Consider the following 22,529-nt stretch of genomic DNA (forward strand, 5'->3'; position numbering starts at 1 on the left):
TGTATATGTACTGTATATGCACATATGTGTGTATGTATATGTGTGTATGTATATATACTGTAATTATGTGCACATATGTGTGTGTACGTATGTATGTATATGTACTGTATGTGCACATGTGTGTGTGTACGTATGTATGTATATGTACTGTATGTGCACATGTGTGTGTGTATGTATGTATGTATATGTACTGTATATGCACATATGTGTGTATGTATATGTGTGTATGTATATATACTGTAATTATGTGCACATATGTGTGTGTACGTATGTATGTATATGTACTGTATGTGCACATGTGTGTGTACGTATGTATGTATATGTACTGTATGTGCACATGTGTGTGTGTATGTATGTATGTATATGTACTGTATATGCACATATGTGTGTATGTATATGTGTGTATGTATATATACTGTATGTGCACATATGTGTGTATGTATATGTGTGTATGTATATATACTGTAATTATGTGCACATATGTGTGTGTACGTATGTATGTATATGTACTGTATGTGCACATGTGTGTGTGTACGTATGTATGTATATGTACTGTATGTGCACATGTGTGTGTGTATGTATGTATGTATGTATGTATATGTACTGTATATGCACATATGTGTGTATGTATATGTGTGTATGTATATATACTGTATGTGCACATATGTGTGTATGTATATGTGTGTATGTATATATACTGTATGTGCACATATGTGTGTGTATGTATATGTGTGTATGTATATATACTGTATGTGCACATATGTGTGTGTATGTATATGTGTGTATGTATATATACTGTATGTGCACATATGTGTGTGTATGTATGTATATGTGTGTATGTATATATACTGTATGTGCACATATGTGTGTGTGTGTATGTATATGTACTGTATGTATATATATACTGTATGTGCACATATGTGTGTGTATGTATATGTGTGTATGTATATATACTGTATGTGCACATATGTGTGTGTATGTATATGTGTGTATGTATATATACTGTATGTGCACATATGTGTGTGTATGTATATGTGTGTATGTATATATACTGTATGTGCACATATGTGTGTGTATGTATATGTGTGTATGTATATGTACTGTATGTGCACATATGTGTGTGTACTTATGTATGTATATGTACTGTATGTGCACATATGTGTGTGTATGTATGTATGTATATGTACTGTATATGCACATATGTGTGTGTACTTATGTATGTATATGTACTGTATGTGCACATACGTGTGTATGTATATGTGTGCATGTATATATACTGTATGTGCACATATGTGTGTATGTATATGTGTGTATGTATATATACTGTATGTGCACATATGTGTGTGTATGTATATGTGTGTATGTATATATAATGTATGTGCACATATGTGTGTGTATGTATATGTGTGTATGTTTATATACTGTATGTGCACATATGCGTGTGTATGTATATGTGTGTATGTATATATACTGTATGTGCACATATGTGTGTGTATGTATATGTGTGTATGTATATATAATGTATGTGCACATATGTGTGTGTATGTATATGTGTGTATGTATATATACTGTATGTGCACATATGCGTGTGTATGTATATGTGTGCATGTATATATACTGTATGTGCACATATGTGTGTGTATGTATATGTGTGTATGTATATATACTGTATGTGCACATATGTGTGTATGTATATGTGTGTATGTATATGTACTGTATATGCACATATGTGTGTGTATGTATATGTGTGTATGTATATGTACTGTATATGCACATATGCGTGTGTATGTATGTATGTATAAGTACTGTATATGCACATATGTGTGTGTGTACTTATGTATGTATATGTACTGTATGTGCACATATGTGTGTGTACTTATGTATGTATATGTACTGTATGTGCACATATGTGTGTGTATGTATGTATGTATATGTACTGTATATGCACATATGTGTGTGTACTTATGTATGTATATGTACTGTATGTGCACATATGTGTGTATGTATATGTGTGCATGTATATATACTGTATGTGCACATATGTGTGTATGTATATGTGTGTATGTATATATACTGTATGTGCACATATGTGTATGTATGTATATGTGTGTATGTATATATACTGTATGTGCACATATGTGTGTGTATGTATATGTGTGTATGTATATATACTGTATGTGCACATATGTGTATGTATGTATATGTGTGTATGTATATATACTGTATGTGCACATATGTGTATGTATGTATATGTGTGTATGTATATATACTGTATGTGAACATATGTGTGTGTATGTATATGTGTGTATGTATATGTACTGTATGTGCAAATATGTGTGTATGTATATGTGTGTATGTATATATACTGTATGTGCACATATGTGTGTATGTATGTATATGTGTGTATGTATGTATATGTGTGTATATATACTGTATACAGTATCTCACAAAAGTGAGTACACCCCTTACATTTGTGTAAATATTTTATTATATCTTTTCATATGACAACACTGAAGAAATGACACTTTGCTACAATGTAAAGTAGTGAGTGTACAGCCTGTATAACAGTGTAAATATTTTATTATATCTTTTCATGTGACAACACTGAAGAAATGACACTTTGTTACAATGTAAAGTAGTGAGTGTACAGCCTGTATAACAGTGTAAATATTTATTATATCTTTTCATGTGACAACACTGAAGAAATGACACTTTGCTACAATATAAAATAGTGAGTGTACAGCCTGTATCACAGTGTAAATTTGCTGTCCCCTCAAACTAACGCAACACACAGCCATTAATGTCTAAACTGTTGGCAACAAAAGCGAGTACACCCCTAAGTGGAAATGTCCAAATTGGGCCCAATTAGCCATTTTCCCTCCCCGGTGTCATGTGACTCGTTAGTTTTACAAGGTCACAGGTGTGATTGGGAAGCAGGTGTGTTAAATTTGGTGTTATCGCTCTCACACTCTCATACTGGTCACTGGAAGTCCAACATGGCCCCTCATGGCAAATAATTCTCTAAGGATCTAAAAAAAAGAATTGTTGCTCTACATAAAGATGCCCTAGGCATCTTCTTCTGCATACAAGTACTTTTCAGTACATCTCTTAATTGGTAAAAAAGACTGTGCACACAAAGGTGAGTAAAGGTTCCTTTAAGGAGCTAGCTTTATTTCTTATTTTCACATTAGTCCATGGATGCCCCCTTCTTCTTCATCTTTACAAGCCAAGCAGATATTCAGCTAAATATTACAACCTCCTGCTCTTAAAATGTATATTTATCACGCATTCTCTCTATTGCTGGAGTTCTCATTTTATTTCTGTAAACACTGTTTCCATACACTACAGTCTGACACGAACAATAATGAAGCAAAATGCCTGCCCTGCAGAGCTTACACTCCCAGGTTCCTACGCAAGCACATGTCAAGAGCAGAAGGCATGGAGACACATGGACAGCTTCAGCCTTATAGCAGTCGTGTTTCTATGGAAACAGATTGTAAGATGGAAGTTCAGCCCTCATTGAAGTCCCATTTAAACTCAGAGGAAATAAAGGCAGCTTCCTACTGAGGCTTCAGAGAGCTTCATATAAGATTCGTCAGCCAAAGGTTACATTTTAAATCTATTCCCCCATGTAGGGGATTAAGAGTCACCCAGTGCAGTAGATCAAAGTGCCAGGCTGACTGCACATCAAACACAGAGGACCTCAAAGACACCAAATTCTCCAGAGCGCATTTTGGATTCACTATAAAGAGAAAGCACTTAGCCATAGAACAACATAAAGAGAAAGCACTTAGCCATAGAACAACGTAAAGAGAAAGCACTTAGCCATAGAACAACGTAAAGAGAAAGCACTTAGCCATAGAACAACATAAAGAGAAAGTACTTAGCCATAGAACAACATTTGGGATTAGTAACCAGACCCAAATGGGGCTGTATAACTTTGGTTACTCTGTACCCCTTTCTTGTGGGCAATCAAAGAATAAACTGTCACTGTCATATATAATATGGGGGAGGGGCAGTCTGCAGCCTTTTGATGTATAAAATATATTAGATATCACAACCTTCAAATGTAATTAAAAAATATGTGCCTTAAAGGGACAGTCTAGGCCAAAATAAACTTTGATGATTCAGATAGGGCATGTAATTTTAAACAACTTTCCAATTTACTTTTATCACCAATTTTGCTTTGTTCTCTTGGTATTCTTAGTTGAAAGCTTAACCTAGGAGGTTCATATGCTCATTTCTTAGACCTTGAAGGCCACCTCTTTTCAGAATGCATTTTAACAGTTTTTCACCACTAGAGAGTGTTAGTTCATGTATTTCATATAGATAACACTGTGCTCGTGCACGTGAAGTTATCTGGGAGCAGGCACTGATTGGCTAAACTGCAATTCTGTCCAAAGAACTGAAATAAAGGGGCAGTTTGCAGAGGCTTAGATAAAAGATAATCACAGAGGTTAAAAGTTTATTATTATAACTGTGTTGGTTATGCAAAACTGGGAAATGGGTAATAAAGGGATTGTCTATCTTTAAAAACAATAAAAATTCTGGTGTAGACTGTCCCTTTAAACACTTTATAAACAAATGTATTTATTTTACTCATCAAATAAACACACATGTAATTGTCATTTGTCTCTGTACACTGAGATTGTGCTCAAGCCTTAACTAGTAAAGCATGCCATTGATATTAGCTCATGTTGTTGCAGTTAGATTACCCATTTAAAGCATAATAGCTGTCTCTGCTATTGTGTCACCATGTCCAGACAAACTGTCTCTTTAACTGATCATTTAACCCATTGTGAATGTACCTGTGTCTGTTGCCTTGCATTGGAAATGATCCATATGAGTTATTAATACTAATAATGTCCCATGCTACTTCAGCAACTACATGTTAGGTCTAGGTTAGATCTTCTATCAGCATCAACTCATTTTTCTGTACCCACTAAGCTACAGCATCAGAACTGTTTGCCACCATAATGATGCTGCACCTTCCCTACCAACACTGTCTAACAAACAAAGGTTCCAGTACCTTCATCAGGATTGTGTGGGACATGGATGCATTCGCATGTACAATAATGGTGCTGGTCTTATCGTCACGGATTTCCTTCAGTAGCGGCGTGGGATCCCAGGTGTCATCGAGCATCCTCACTGAAAGGCAGTCCTTTGAGATAAGAAACTGCCGCAGAAGCTTCTCCAAGTTCAAAAGACCTAGTAAATAAAATGATGGTGGACAATATTTCTCAGGAAGAAACAATAATAATCCTATTTAGCTATACAATGTATAAAGTTTCAGGGAAAGGGAAAACATTTGCAACCAGAGGTAATTTCATCAGTTGGGCATTTGGTCAGAATCCCATTCCAGTTGGACCTTCAAATTTTACTCCAAGGACATAGCACCTAACCATTTACTAGTAAGGTCCATTTCACTTCTTATTTTAATCTGGGGAATTAATGGGTTCAAAAACAACTGGGAGTGCACTTGACATCTGTGATTTAACCCCTTTATTGCTCCATTACATTAATGAGACACTAAACCCAAAATACTTATTTCATGATTCAGATAGAGCAGCAATTTTAAGCAATTTTCTTATTTACTCCTATTATTAATGTTTCTTTATTCTCTTGCTATCTTTATTTAAAAAGCAGGAATGCCATCTTATGAGCCAATCCATTTTAGATTCAGCACCCTGGATAGCGCTTGCTTACTGGTGGCTATATTTGGCTAACCAATAAGAAAGTGTAACCCAGGTTCTGAACCAAAAATGTGCCGACTCTTAAGCTTTACATTCTTGCTTTTCAAATAAAGATAGCAAGAGAACAAATAAAAATTGATAATAGGAGTAAATTAGAAAGTTGCTTAAAATTGCATGTTCTACCTGAATCATGAAAGAAAAAAATTTGGGTTTAGTATCCCTTTAAGGAATCATTTTTATATAGAGAGGAGAGAGAGAGCAAACGAGAGGAGAGAGAGAGCAAACGAGAGGAGAGAGAGAGCAAACGAGAGGAGAGAGAGAGCAAACGAGAGGAGAGAGAGAGCAAACAAGAGGAGAGAGAGAGCAAACGAGAGAAGAGAGAGAGCAAACGAGAGGAGAGAGAGAGCAAACGAGAGGAGAGAGAGAGCAAACGAGAGGAGAGAGAGAGCAAACGAGAGGAGAGAGAGAGCAAACAAGAGGAGAGAGAGAGCAAACGAGAGGAGAGAGAGAGCAAACGAGAGGAGAGAGAGAGCAAACGAGAGGAGAGAGAGAGCAAACGAGAGAAGAGAGAGAGCAAACGAAAGGAAAGAGAGCAAACGATTTCACCTACTTAAATGGACACTGAACCAAAACACTTTCTTTCATGATTCAGACAGAGCATGCAATTTTAAGCAATTTTCTAAGCTTTTTTTTGGGTTCAGAACAGCAAGGACAACCCAGGTTCTTCACCAAAATTCTTGCATTTCAAATAAAGATACCAAGAGAATGAAGACAATTTGATAATAGGAGTAAATTAGATAGTTGCTTAAAATGTTATGCTCTATCTGAATCACAAAAGAAAAAAATGGGTTCAGTGTCCCTTTAACTGCAAAGGGCTCCAATGCACTTATAATGCATAATGCACTTACTGACTTTTTTTTTCTAACACCTGAGACCTCATATCTTTGACCACTTATTCATTCTAGTGTAAATCGCGATTGCGCTTACGCAATTGCATTTATTCTCAACTTGTATTAAGAGCTTAATTTAACCTGTGTGCAAACGTTTGCGCTCTACTTGTAACCTGGCCATCAGTTAGGATACCTTCAAATGTTCCCTTGAATGTACAGTGCGTGGTTTTATTAAAACTAAGGGGCATATCTATCAAGATCCGTATGGAGCTTGATGCCCCGTGTTTCTGGCGAGTCTTCAGACTAACTAACTAATGCATGACTAAGGGCCTATAGCAGGCCTGAAACGTTGTAGTTTTTTGCTTGGACCCACAATGAAAGAATAAAGGTCTTTTAAAATTGTTGGTGGCTGGAACAATGTTTTGTTTGTTTGGAGTCTTCAGACTCGCCAGAATCACAAGTTATGGGGCAGCGGTCTCAAGACCACTGCTCCATAACCTGTCCGCCTGCTCTGAGGAGGCGGACAAAGGTCGCCACAATTCAACCCGATCGAGTACGTTTGGATTGATTGACAACCCCCTGCAGGGGGCATCGTTGCACCAGCACAAGAGCTGCTGGTGCAATGCTGAATACAGAGAGCGTATTGCTCTCCGCATTCAGCGATGTCTGTCGGACCTGATCCGCACTGTCGGATCAGGTCCGACAGATCTTTGTTAAATAGGTCTCTAATACTTTATTTAATAATTTGTTTAAAAATGCAGCAAGCCTTTATTAAACACTTGTAATCAAAATCAACATTCTGCCCTTAGTTTTCTAAAAAGAGTACAAAATACTCATTATTGGTTAAATCTTTACTGAGCGGCAATCTACCTGCAGACAAACAGTTCTTACAAGGAAAACAATATTATCAGTATTAAGCCATAACAGACAGTGTTACATGCAAAATAAAAAGCATATGCCGGCCCCGCTATATTTAAAGCTATATTTTTTTATCAAATTATTGAATAAAATAAGTGCTTTGAAAGTATCCTTTGTCAGTTCTCTTTACTGAGGGCTAGATTACGAGTTGAGCACCATTTTTCGCTCCCGCTCACAAGTTAAATTCGCTAGACGGAGACTTTTGGCGTGTGTAGGGTAGCACATGCTTGAAAATTGGGAAAAAAACACCCATACTTGTGCTTAAACTCAATCGCGTTTAACCAAGTGCGCTAACCCGACATGAATACATAGCAGAATATGTTCCGTTTATTCATTAATAAATATTTCTATATATATATCTGAGGTTTTAAGAAAAAATAAAACAATATATATATATAATTAAATATAGGTATAGATATGTATAGATATATATAGGAATATCTATTTAAAAATGCCTAGAACATTGGAATGATAAATATTTATAGTAAATATATATGTAAACAAAGAGGGGTTTCATGGTCAGTGGACTGATCTGAACATGTGACTAACAGTTGAGTTGCAAGGCATCAATGGTCTGATGTGTTTATAGTACTGGTAGTGGAGCTACAGATTCAGTGGTCTGATGTGGGCATGGTGCTGGCAGTGGGGCTGCAGGGCAGTGGTCTGATGTGGGCATGGTGCTGGCAGTGGGGCTGCAGGGCAGTGGTCTGATGTGTTTATAGTACTGGTAGTGGAGCTACAGATTCAGTGGTCTGATGTGGGCATGGTGCTGGCAGTGAGGCTGCAGGCTCAGTGGTCTGATGTGGGCATGGTGCTGGCAGTGGGGCTGCAGATTCAGTGGTCTGATGTGGGCATGGTGCTGGCAGTGGGGCTGCAGGGCAGTGATCTGATGTGGGCATGGTGCTGGCAGTGGGGCTGCAGATTCAGTGGTCTGATGTGGGTATGGTGCTGGCAGTGGGGCTGCAGATTCAGTGGTCTGATGTGGGCATGGTGCTGGCAGTGGAGCTGCAGGGCAGTGGTCTGATGTGGGCATGGTGCTGGCAGTGGGGCTGCAGATTCAGTGGTCTGATGTGGGCATGGTGCTGGCAGTGAGGCTGCAGATTCAGTGGTCTGATGTGGGCATGGTGCTTGCAGTGGGGCTACAGATTCAGTGGTCTGATGTGGGCATGGTGCTGGCAGTGAGGCTGCAGATTCAGTGGTCTGATGTGGGCATGGTGCTGGCAGTGGGGCTGCAGATTCAGTGGTCTGATGTGGGCATGGTGCTGGCAGTGGGGCTGCAGATTCAGTGGTCTGATGTGGGTATGGTGCTGGCAGTGGGGCTGCAGATTCAGTGATCTGATGTGGGTATTGTGCTTGCAGTGGGGCTGCAGGGCAGTGGTCTGATGTGGGCATGGTGCTGGTAGTGGGGCTGCAGATTCAGTGGTCTGATGTGGGCATGGTGCTGGCAGTGGGGCTGCAGATTCAGTGGTCTGATGTGGGTATGGTGCTGGCAGTGAGGCTGCAGGGTCAGTGGTCTGATGTGGGCATGGTGCTGGCAGTGGGGCTGCAGGGCAGTGGTCTGATGTGGGCATGGTGCTGGCAGTGGGGCTGCAGATTCAGTGGTCTGATATGGGCATGGTGCTGGCAATGAGGCTGTAGATTCAGTGGTCTGATGTGATTATGGTGCTGGCAGTGGGGCTGCAGATTCAGTGGTCTGATGTGGGCATGGTGCTGGCAATGAGGCTGTAGATTCAGTGGTCTGATGTGATTATGGTGCTGGCAGTGGGGCTGCAGATTCAGTGATCTGATGTGGGCATGGTGCTGGCAGAGGGGCTGCAGATTCAGTGGTCTGATGTGGGCATGGTGCTGGCAGTGGGGCTGCAGGGCAGTGGTCTGATGTGTGCATGGTGCTGGCAGTGGGGCTGCAGGGCAGTGGTCTGATGTGTGCATGGTGCTGGCAGTGGGGCTGCAGGGCAGTGGTCTGATGTGTGCATGGTGCTGGCAGTGGGGCTGCAGGGCAGTGGTCTGATGTGTGCATGGTGCTGGCAATGAGGCTGCAGATTCAGTGGTCTGAAGTGAGCATGGTGCTGGCAGTGGGCTGCAGGGTCATTGGTCTGAAGTGAGCATGGTGCTGGCAGTGGAGCTGCAGGGTCAGTGTTCTAATGTGGTCATGGGGCAGCAGAGTCCGTGGTCTGGTGTGGGCATGGTGCTGGCATTGGGCTGTAGGGTCAGTGGTCTGATGTGATTATGGTGCTGGCAGTGGGGCTGCAGATTCAATGGTCTGATGTGGTCATGGTGCTGGAAGTGGGGCTGCAGGGTCAGTGGTCTGATGTGGGCATGGTGCTGGCATTGGGCTGTAGGGTCAGTGTCTAATGTGGTCATGGAGCAGCAGAGTCAGTGTCTGATGTGGTCATGGGGCAGCAGAGTCCATGTTCTGATGTGGGCATGGTGCTGGCAGATGTGTTGCAGGGCAAGGAGTCTGATTGTGTCTGAAATATATTTGTAGTGATCAATCAGATTAAATCTTGTTTTTCATATGAAATAAAAAAAATTATTTTCAAAATGGTGTGAAGAACTAGCACATTGTATAATGCACAAATGTGAATTTGGGCAGGACAAGGAGTTGGAAAGGGAACAGATCTACCTGTTATCTACTTAGTTTCATAAAAGTTACCAAAACTATAATAAACTAAACTATATTGATGTTGATTTAATTACTTTCACATGGGGCATCCTGCACATGAAGTCAATTTTATTCTCAAAAATATCTCTCCATAATGTCTTGGTTAAATTAATGTTCCTCTATGTGACTCAGACATTAGTATTAGATTGTAAGCTCTTAAGACTATGGCCTTGGTATGCTTGAAAACCATAGAAAGTTCTTTACGAACTGTACTTAGAAAAGCCATTAAACTGAAATAGTGCTGATTTAGCACCTTGATACACTTTAGCAGAAGTAATTAAAGTAGAAAAAACACAGATAAAGAGATCCATTGGCCCAGAAAAGGTTAATTACTGCGCTGCTCACGGTTTCTCAGAATCCTACTGGAGTCTTTAGGTTTCTATCTAATTTTAGCGGTGTGACATTAAAATTATACTTTCTCTCCATTCATCTCCTCTGGCTGAGCCTCCACTGTGAACTAATGAACACGACTGCAAAACAGCAACACGTCTGATTATCTGTTAACAAAATAAATGCAGATTCCACCGTCTCATGTCCTCCCCCAACAGAACCTACCCTTTTATTTTCTGTCCATTTTCTTGGGGTGAAAACATTCTACTTTCTTTAATTTGTTTCTTCTTTGCAAATAGCCAATCTAACACCGTTAGATTTTCTAAGAGTATTAATCTAACATTGAACAATAATGAACATTATAAGCTGTTAAATTTAAACCAAATGATTAAACAAATGAAGTCTAATTCACATGTAACTGCAATTGATAGGGACTGTTCTGCCATTGCAGTTTATCAGCAGCACAAGCACTGGGACAATTCCTATATAACAGTACCAGCTAATATTGCTATGGCCTCTCCAAGGACAAAATCACAACAATATCCTTTGGCTATTAGGTGTGACTTCCTTCTGTGATCCCTAACTTTAATCCTTAACACACTATCCTGAACCCCCCACTGCAAACCTGACCCCCTCATTCCAATTAACCGTAACCCTGACAGTTTTCTATAAATGCTTATGGGGCTCTGCACAGGAATTTCTTCCTCCTCAGTAGTTATGTTATTTTGTCTTTAACCAAGTTAAAATCATTAAGAGATTTCCCCCATTCTTCTGCTCTCATCTTCTCCTTCTATTTACCCTAGTTTTATTTTCCCCAACCCCTTTCTTTATATTTGCTTTTTTACTTTTATTTGATATTTAGGTATTTCTTTTGCTTTCATTATGATACTGAGACTAATTTGAAACGTGTATTTGTTTTGGATTATGATGTATAGTTTAAATTCTCTATGTTTCCTAAAAGAATTATAATAAAACAAAATGTGAATAAAAAAGCTTTGTGGTTTTTAAAACTGTTAACGTTTGTATATTATTTACTTGCTCTTCTGAAAAGCGTACAGTATTTCTGTTTGTATGCAAGCATAGCTGTATCAATGTACATGTGCACATTCATGGCTTTGTGAGCTTGTGTGTGTGCATATTATGATGCATTATATTTGTGTGTGCAGATAATGAGCAAATATTATCAAGAGTCCCGCTGGGTACCACTTACACTCGGCCTTGGCACATATGAGGCACGCTGTGGTGCTGTTGAAAAACTGAAGAAGAGATGCCACCGCTGCACTGATGTCCGTGTTGCTGGGATGAAGGTTCAAGGTTGTGAATCTCTGGAATTGATACTTTAGGAATTCTTCAGGGGCCACTTTTATGTGTGGGACCTGAGCCAGCAAGACAGGAAAGTGGAGAAGTTAGGAAAGTAAAAAGAGAATTGGAAGAGGCAAAGAATGAAGATGTGAAGTAGAAAATGCCAGAAGAGTAGACACAAAATATTTAGAAAAAGGAAAATGAAGTAATAAAATGAGTGCAAGCCATAAAACAAGGATTAACATCAGAACAAAAGAAGGATATGTTGGATTAAATAAGCGCTATGTGTGGACATCACAGACAAATATGTAAATAAAAATATACGGGAAAGACTGAAATGGAATGAAAAGCCATCATTTAAAGAAAGTATAGAAATGGGTCCATCTGAACCAACCAAAATTCCCTTACACATAACTAGATTATGAGCTTTGAGTTATGAGTGAAAAGCATCGTTATGCTTAATTACGCTGCTTTTTCACTAACGCTGCTATTACAAGTCTTGTAGGTATAGCTGTACCGCACACCTTTTTGGCCGTCACGCAACGTCAGTACTGCACTTTTAAAAAAGTCCTTTTTCAATGGGATTTCCATAGCTCTGGCATTACAAGTTTTGTGGTGAGGCCAAAAAGTAAGCGGTACACCCTATACCGACAAGATCTGTACCGTCATCTAAAGTTAGTAGCTATGAGTTTTATGCTACAAAGCTGTAACTAAAGTGTCACAAAGTACACTAACACCCATAAACTACCTATTAACCCCTAAACCGAGGCCCTCCCACATCGCAAACACTATATTAAATGTATTAACCCCTAATCTGCCGCTCCAGAAATCGCCGCCACTTAAAAAATGTATTAACCTTTATTCAGCCGCTCCCCAACATTGTCGCCACTATAATAAACCTATTAACCCCTAAACCGCCGCCCTCCCGCATCGTAAACACTATTTAAATAGTATTAACCCCTAATCTACCGTCCGCCCACACCACTGCTATAATAAACCTATTAACCACTAAACCTCTGGCCTCCCACATCACTACATAAATATATTAACCCCTAAACCTAACCCTAACGTAACCCTAAGCCTAAGTCTAACCCTAACACCCCTAACTTAAATATAATTAAAATAAATCTAAATAACATTACAATAAAATTAAATTAATTAAATTAATAAAAATACAATTATTTAAATTACAAAAAAAAATAAACACTAAATTACACAAAATAAAATACGAAATTATCAAAAATAAAAACGAATTACTCCTAATCTAATAGCCCTATCAAAATAAAAAATAAAAACCCAAAATAAAAAAACCCTAGCCTACACTAAACTGCCAACAGCCCTTAAAAGGGCCTTTTGCGGGGCATTGCCCCAAATAAATCAGCTCTTTTACCTGTAAAAAAATACAAACACCCCCCAACAGTAAAACCCACCCCCACACAACCAAACCCCCCAAATAAAATTCTATCTAATAAACCTAAGCTAACCATTGCCCTGAAAAGGGCATTTCGATGGGCATTGCCCTTAAAAGGGCATTTAGCTCTTTTACTGTGCCCAAATCCTAAGCTAAAAATAAAACCCACCCAATAAACCCTTAAAAAAAACCTAACACTAACTCCTGATGATCCACTTACAGTTTCCGAAGACCGGACATGCATTCTCATCTAGGCGTCAGAAGTGTTCATCCAAGCGGGCAGAAGTTCTCATCGTAACCGGCAGAAGTCTTCATCCAAGCGGACAAAAGTCCTTTATCGAAGCCAGCAGAAGTCTTCATCCAAGCGGGCAGAAGTCTTCATCCAGACGGCATCTTCTATCTTCATCCATCCGGCGCAGAGCAGGTCCATCTTCAAGACATCCGGCGCGGAGCATCCTCTTCTTCCGATTGTGACTGGAAAATGAAGTTCCCTTTAAGTGATGTCATCCAAGATGGTGTCCCTACATTCTGATTGGCTGATAGAATTCTATCAGCCAATAAGAATTAAAGGGGAACAAATCCTATTAACTGTTTTCCAGTGGCGACTGTAAGAAGAGGATGCTCCGCTGGATGTCTTGAAGATGGACCCACTCCGCAACGGATGGATGAAGATAGAAGATGCCGCCTGGATGAAGACTTCTGCCCGCTTGGATGAAGACTTCTGCCGGCTTTCAATGAGGACTTCTGCCCGCTTGGATGAAGACTTCTGCCAGCTTCGATAAGGACTTCTGACTGCTTGGATGTAGACTTCTGCCGCCTGGATGAGGATGGATGTCCGGTCTTCGAAAACTGTAAGTGGATCGTCGGGGGTTAGTGTTAGGTTTTTTTAAGGGTTTATTGGGTGGGTTTTATTTTTAGCTTAGGGTTTGGGTACCATAAAAGAGCTAAATGCCCTTTTAAGGGCAATGCCCATCCAAATGCCCTTTTCAGGGCAATGTTTATCTTAGATTTATTTAGATAGAATTTTATTTGGGGGGTTTGGTTGTGTGGGTGGTGGGTTTTACTGTTGGGGGTGTTTGTATTTTTTTTTTTACAGGTAAAAGAGCTGATTTCTTTGGGGCAATGCCCAGCAAAAGGCACTTTTAAGGGCCATTGGCAGTTTAGTGCAGGCTAGGGTTTTTTTTTATTTTGGGGGGCTTTTTTTATTTTGATAGGGCTATTAGATTAGGAGTAATTCATTTTTATTTTTGATAATTTTGTTTTTTATTTTCTGTAATTTAGTGTTTGTTTTTGTAATTTAGATAATTGTATTTTATTAATTTAAATTATTTAATTTTATTGTAATGTTAGGTTTTAGTGTAAGGCTGGTTAGGTTTTATTTTACAGGTAACTTTGTATTTATTTTAACTAGGTAGCTAGTAAATAGTTTATAACTATTTACTAACTAGTCTACCTAGTTAAAATAAATACAAACTTACCTGTGAAATAAAAATAAAACCTAAGATAACTACAATGTAACTATTAGTTATTTTGTTGTTAGCTTAGGGTTTATTTTACAGGTAAGTTTGTATTTCGTTTTAAATAGGTATTATTTAGGTAATAATTGTTTAAATTAAAAGTTTTATTTTGATTTATTTTAATTATATTTAAGCTAGGGGGTGTTAGGTTTAGGTTCAGGGTTACTTAAGGGTTATGCTTAGGGATAGGGTTACGTTAGGGTTAGGTTTAGGGGTTAATATATTTATGTAGTTATAGTGATGTGGGAGGCCAGAGGTTTAGGGGTTAATAACTTATGATAGTGGCGGCGACATTGGGGGCGGCAGATTAGGGCTTAATAAGTGTAATGTAAGTGGCGGCGATGTTAGGGCCAGCAGATTAGGGGTTAATAACTGTAATGTAGGTGGCGGCGATGTTAGGGGCGGCAGATTAGGGGTTAATAAGTGTGTTTAGCTGGCGCCGATGTTAAGGGCGGCAGATTAGGGGTTAATAAGTATATTTAGGTTGCGGCGATGTTAAGGGTAGCAGATTAGGGGTTAATAACATTATGTAGGTTGTGGCGATGTCGGGGGTGGCAGTTTAGGGATGTTTAGACTCAGGGTTTATGTTTTTATGTTAGGGTGTTAGGTTTAAACATAACTTTTTCTTTCCCCATAGACATAAATGGGGCTGCGTTACGGAGCTTTTGTTTCCGCGATCGCAGGTGTTAGGCTTTTTTTTAGCTGACTCTCCCCATTGATGTATATGGGGAAATCGTGCACGAGCTTTTGTGGCGGTCGTTAATTTCACTATAGCGCTCAAAACTTGTGATCTAGCTGTATGTGAATTGGGGGGGTTATCTTGTATTTTTTTATTCAAACCCAATTGAAAAAAATATTTGAAAATCACCCAATATCACATTTATCTTTAAATTGTATTTGTGCCAAGAAAACACTTACACCTAGATTACGAGTTTTGTTGGTAAGGCTGTGCGGTGCTAATGAGCAGTTTTCCCTCACCGCTCACCTACAGACAACACTGGTATTATGGGTTTTTACAAACCCGGCGTTAGCCGCAGAAAAGTGAGCGGAGAGCAAAATTTTGCTCCACATCTCACCGCAATGCCAGCGCTGCTTACATGTAGCGGTGAGCTGACAAAACGTGCTTGTGCACGATTTCCACATAGGAATCAATAGGGCAGAGCCGACTGAAAAAAAACCTAACACCTGCAAAAAAGCAGCGTAAAGCTCCTAACGCAGCCCCATTGATTCCTATGGGGAAATACTTTTAATGTCTACACCTTACACCCTAACATGAACCCCGAGTCTAAAAACCCCTAATCTTACACTTATTAACCCCTAATCCACCGCCCCCGACATCGCCGACACCTACATTATATTATTAACCCCTAATCTGCCGCTCTGGACACCGCCACCACCTACATTATACTTATTAATCCCTAATCTGCTGCCCCCAACATCGCCGACACCTACATTTTATTTATTAACCCCTAATCTGCCACCCGCAATGTTGCAGCCACCTACCTACACTTATTAACCCCTAATCTTCCGCCCCCAACGTCGCCACCACTATAATAAAGTTATTAACCCCTAAATCTAAGTCTAACCCTAACCCTAACACCCCCTAACTTAAATATAATTTAAATATATCTAAATAAATATTACTATCATTTACTAAATAATTCCGATTTAAAACTAAATACTTACCTATAAAATAAACCTTAAGATAGCTACAATATAACTAATAGTTACATTGTAGCTAGCTTAGGGTTTATTTTTATTATTTTATTATTTTTTATATTTATTTTAACTAAGTACAATAGTTATTAAATAGTTATTAACTATTTAATAACTACCTAGTTAAAATAAATTCAAATTTACCTGTAAAATAAATCCTAACCTAAGTTACAATTACACATAACACTACACTATAATTAAATTAATTACCTAAACTAAATACAATTAAATACAATTTAAATAAATTATCTAAAGTACGGAAAAAAAACACTAAATTACAGAAAATAATAAAATAATTACAATTTTTTAAACTAATTACACCTAATCTAATCCCCTAATAAAATAAAAAAGCCCCCCAAAATAATAAAAATCCCTACCCTATACTAAATTACAAATAGCCCTTAAAAAGGCCTTTTGAGGGGCATTGTCCCAAAGTAATCAGCTCTTTCACCTGTAAAAAAAAAAGTACAATACCCCCCCAACATTAAAACCCACCACCCACACACCCAACCCTACTCTAAAACCCACCTAATACCCCCTTAATAAAACCTAACACTAACCCCTTGAAGATCACCCTACCTTGAGAAGTGTTCACCCAGCCGGGCCGAAGTCCTCAACGAAGCCGGGCGAAGTGGTCCTCCAGACAGGCAGAAGTCTTCATCCAATGCGGCCAGAAGAGGTCCTCCAGACGGGCAGAAGTCTTCATCCAGGCGGCATCTTCTATCTTCATCCATCCGGCGTGGATGGGCTCCATCTTCAAGACATCCGACGTGGAGCATCCTCTTCAAACTAAGTCTAAGTGAAGAATGAAGGTTCCTTTAAATGACGTCATCCGAGATGGCGTCCCTTGAAATCCGATTGGCTGATATTGAGCTGTCATTCTATTGGCTGATTGGATCAGCCAATAGAATGCAAGCTCAATCCTATTGGCTGATTGTATCAGCCAATAAAAAAAATTCTACCTTAATTCTGATTGGCTGATAGAATTCTATCAGCCAATCGGACTTTAAGGGACGCCATCTTGGATGATGTCATTTAAAGGAACCTGCATTCTTCATTTGGACTTCGTTTGAAGAGGATGCCCTGGATCGGATGTCTTGAAGATGGAGCTGCTCCACGTCGGATGGATGAAGATAGAAGATGCCGCCTGGATGAAGACTTCTGCCCGTCTGGAGTACCTCTTCTGGCCGGCTTGGATGAAGACTTCTGCCCGTCTGGAGGACCACTTTGCCCGGCTTCGTTGAGGACTTCGGCCCGGGTGGGTGAAGACTTCTCAAGGTAGGGTGATCTTTAAGGGGTTAGTGTTAAGGGGTTTTATTAAGGGGGTATTGGGTGGGTTTTAGAGTAGGGTTGGATGTGTGTGTGGTGGGTTTTAATGTTGGGTGGGTATTGTACTTTTTTTTACCGGTAAAAGAGCTGATTACTTTGGGGCAATCCCCCACAAAAGGCCCTTTTAAGGGCTACTTGTAATTTAGTATAGGGTAGGGCTTTTTATTATTTTGGGGGGCTTTTTAATTTTATTAGGGGATTAGATTAGGTGTAATAAGTTTAAAAAAACTTGTAATTATTTTATTATTTTCTGTAATTTAGTGGGGGGGGGGTTCGTACTTTAGATAATTTATTTAAATTGTATTTAATTGTATTTAGTTTAGGTAATTAATTTAATTATAGTGTAGTGTTAGGTGTAATTGTAACTTAGTTTAGGTTTTATTTTACAGGTAAATTTGAATTTATTTTAACTACGTAGCTATTATATAGTTAATAACTATTTAATAACTATTGTACCTAGTTAAAATAAATACAAAGTTCCCTGTATAATAAAAATAAACCCTAAACTAGCTACAATGTAACTATTAGTTATATTGTAGCTATGTTATGGTTATTTTATCGGTAAGTATTTAGTTTTAAATAGGAATTATTTAGTGAATTGTAGTAATTGTATTTTGATTTATTTAACATATTTAAAAGGACACTGAACCCACTTTTTTTCTTTTGTAATTCAGAAAGAGCATGCAATTTTAAGCAACTTTCTAATTTACTCCTATTATCACATTTTCTTCGTTCTCTTGCTATCATTATTTGAAAAAGAAGGCATCTAAGCTTTTTTTCGGTTTCAGTACTCTGGACAGCACTTTTTTATTGGTGGATGAATGTATCCACCAATCAGCAAGGACAACCCAGGTTGTTCACCAAAAATGGGCTGGCATCTAAACTTACATTCTTGCATTTCAAATAAAGATACCAAGAGAATAAAGAAAATGTGATAATAGGAGTAAATTCGAAATTTGCTTAAAAGTTCATGCTCAATCTGAATCACAAAATAAAATTTTTGGGTACAGTGTCCCTTTAAGCTAGGGGGGGTTAGGATTAGACTTAGATTTAGGGGTTAATACATTTAATATAGTTGCGGTGATGTTGTGGGGGCAGATTAGGGGTTAATAAATGTAGGTAGGTGTCAGCGATGTTAGGGATGGCAGATTAGGGGTTAATAAAATTTAACTAGTGTTTGCGATGCGGGAGTGCGGCGGTTTAGGGGTTAATATATTTATTATAGTGGCAGCGATGTCCGGTTCGGCAGATTAGGAGTTAAAAAAAATTATTTTAGTGTTTGCGATGTGGGGGGAGGGGGTCTCGGTTTAGGGGTTAATAGGTAGTTTATGGGTGTTAGTGTACATTTTAGCACTTTAGTTAAGAGTTTTATACTACGGTGTTAGCCCATAAAACTCTTAACTACTGACTTTTAAATGCGGTACCAGTCTTGACAGCAGAGGCTGTACCGCTCACTTTTTGGAAGACTCGTAATACCGGCATTAGGCAAGTCCCATTGAAAATATAGGATACACAATTGACGTAAGTGGATTTGCGGTATTTTCAAGTCTGACCAAAAAAGTGAGCGGTACACCTGTACCTGCAAGACTTGTAATACCAGCGTTAGGAAAAAAGCAGCGTTGTGACCGTTATACTTTATATAGCTAGAGTTTGACACTCGTATTCCAATCATTCAGAAAAATTCTTTCCAATATGTTTTCAAAAGGTTTTTGTTTTTTTCAAGTAGAATTTTGTTTTAAATGTTTGCATTAAGTTTTGTTTTATTATTAAAATTTATAGGCATGTTCAGTTAAAAAAAAAATTTAATACAATGTCAAACTATGAAACTTGTACACACATTAAATGCAATCTTTTTATTATGCATTTTTTTATGGAATGACACGTCTAGAGGTTTAGCTATGTTAATTCTAAAATTAATTAAAATAGATTTCATTTTGTTTTTCTAGATTTTGTTGCTATTTACTTTTCTAATTTAAACATTTTTTCTTCTAATTCAATCAGTGGCTCACACTGATTGGAATTACTTTGAAATCAATAAAAGTCAGAAGTGTAAGTTTTAATGCACAAATTCAAACTGTTTGGAATGGAGCCCACAGTTTGTTTAACCAGTAGATTACACTAGGCTGCACTGACCTCTTTCTCCCCACAAATGTTACTAATGATAGAACTTGATGATGGGCTATAGGACGGGCCAAGGACACCCAATACACCTTTTGGGAGGATTTGGCACACTGCAGAGAAAAGACAAGGAATAGACAATTTTAAAAATGGTTGTTATACATTTCACTTCTACAACTAACAGAAGTTGTAGCTACCATAAACAATTAATTATAAATCCAGTTAATAATTAACAATAGAAAAAAATTGTTCAAAAATAGGTTCCATATTTTCTTAGTAATGTACTTTTAATGGATAGTGCCGCTGCACTAAACATTACTCAAATTCCAAGTGGTAAGTTACATGCTGCGCTCGACCACAATACATAGCAATAAAAATATATATATGTATGTGTATGTTTACGTACATATGTATGTGCACACATACATACATGCATACATATATGCAGGCATACATACACATACATATATACAAATACACACACATATATATATATATTTGTGTGTATAAATACTGTATACAGTATCTCACAAAAGTGAGTACACCCCTCACATTTTTGTAAATATTTTATAATATCTTTTCATGTGGCAACACTGAGGAAATGACACTTTGTTACAATGTAAAGTAGTGAGTATACAGCCTGTAAAACAGTGTAAATATTTTATTATATCTTTTCATGTGACAACACTGAAGAAATGACACTTTGCTACAATGTAAAGTAGTGAGTGTACAGCCTGTATAACAGTGTAAATATTTTATTATATCTTTTCATGTGACAACACTGAAGAAATGACACTTTGTTACAATGTAAAGTAGTGAGTGTACAGCCTGTATAACAGTGTAAATATTTTATTATATCTTTTCATGTGACAACACTGAAGAAATGACACTTTACTACAATGTAAAGTAGTGAGTGTTCAGCCTGTATAACAGTGTAAATATTTATTATATATTTTCATGTGACAACACTGAAGAAATGACACTTTGCTACAATGTAAAGTAGTGAGTGTACAGCCTGTATAACAGTGTAAATATTTTATTATATCTTTTCATGTGACAACACTGAAGAAATGACACTTTGTTACAATGTAAAGTAGTGAGTGTACAGCCTGTATAACAGTGTAAATATTTATTATATCGTTTCATGTGACAACACTGAAGAAATGACACTTTACTACAATGTAAAGTAGTGAGTGTACAGCCTGTATAACAGTGTAAATATTTTATTATATCTTTTCATGTGACAACACTGAAGAAATGACACTTTGTTACAATGTAAACTAGTGAGTGTACAGCCTGTATAACAGTGTAAATTTGCTGTCCCCTCAAAATTACTCAACACACAGCCATTAATGTCTAAACAGTTGACAACAAAAGTGAGTACACCCCTAAGTGGAAATGTCCAAATTGGGCCCAATTAGCCATTTTCCCTCCCCGGTGTCATGTGACTCATTAGTGTTATAAGGTCTCAGGTGTGAATGGGGAGCAGGTGTGTTAAATTTGGTGTTATCGCTCTCACACTCTCTCATACTGGACACTGGAGGTTTAACATGGCACCTCATGGCAAAGAACTCTCTGAGGATCTGAAAAAAAGAATTGTTGCTCTACATAAAGATGGCCTAGGCTATAAGAAGACTGCCAAGACCCTGAAACTGAGCTACAGCACAGTGGGCAAGAACATACAGCGGTTTCACAGGACAGGTTCCACATAGATCAGGCCTCGCCATGGTCGACCAAAGAGGTTGTGTGCATGTGCTCAGCATCATATCCAGAGCGTATGCATGCTGCCAGCATTGCTGCAGCGGTTGAAGGGGTGGGGGTCAGCCTGTCAGTGCTCAGACCATATGCCGCACACTGCATTAAATTGGTCTGCATGGCTGTCATCCCAGAAGGAAGCCTCTTCTAAAGAGGATGCACAAGAAAGAATGCAAACAGCTTTCTGAAGACCAGCAGACTAAGGACATGGATTACTAGAACTATGTCCTGTGGTCCGATGAGACCAAGATAAACCTTTTTGATTCAGATGGTGTCAAGCATGTGTGGCGGCAACCAGGTGAGGAGTGTGTCTTGCCTACAGTCAAGCATGGGGGTGGGAGTGTCATGGTCTGGGCCTGCATATGTGTTGCCGGCACTGGGGAGCTACAGTTCATTGACATGCCAACATGTACTGTGACATACAGAGCATGATCCCCTCCTTTTGGAGACTGGGCCGTAGGGCAGAATTCCAACATGATAACGACTCCAAACACACCTCCAAAACCACCACTGCCTTGCTAAAGAAGCTGAGGGTAAAGGTGATGGACTGTCCAAGCATGTCTCCAGACCTAAACCCTATTGAGCATATGTGGGGCATCCTAAAACAGAAGGTGGGGGAGCGCAAGATCTCTAACATTCACCAGCTCTGTGATGTTGTCATGGAGGAGTGGAAGAGGACTCCAGTGGCAACCTGTGAAGCTCTGGTGAATTCCATGCCCAAGAGGGTTAAGGCAGTGATGGAAAATAATGGTGGTCACACAAAATATTGACACTTTGGGCCCAATTTGGACATTTCAACTTCGGGGTGTTCTCACTTTTGTTGCCTTTAGCATGGCAGTGGTCATCTTGGAGGTGTGTGTGGGGTCATTATCATGTTGTAATATATAT

At 38.7% G+C, this 22,529-nt stretch overlaps 1 protein-coding gene across 1 annotated transcript in view; it reads right to left on the reverse strand.

Moving 5' to 3' along the window:
• GRIK4 (glutamate ionotropic receptor kainate type subunit 4) overlaps positions 1 to 22,529 on the reverse strand; it is a 777,161-nt gene that overhangs the window by 499,486 nt on the left and 255,146 nt on the right. The window contains exons 3-5 of the mRNA XM_053691193.1: positions 19,902 to 19,999; positions 11,704 to 11,869; positions 5,030 to 5,208 (exon numbers count right to left, since the gene is read on the reverse strand). Coding sequence (XP_053547168.1) covers positions 5,030 to 5,208; positions 11,704 to 11,869; positions 19,902 to 19,999 — 443 coding nt within the window. The remainder of the gene's footprint in view (positions 1 to 5,029; positions 5,209 to 11,703; positions 11,870 to 19,901; positions 20,000 to 22,529) is intronic.

The sequence above is a fragment of the Bombina bombina genome, chromosome 8 (genome assembly GCF_027579735.1).
Source record: "Bombina bombina isolate aBomBom1 chromosome 8, aBomBom1.pri, whole genome shotgun sequence".
In the NCBI taxonomy this organism is placed as follows: domain Eukaryota; kingdom Metazoa; phylum Chordata; class Amphibia; order Anura; family Bombinatoridae; genus Bombina; species Bombina bombina.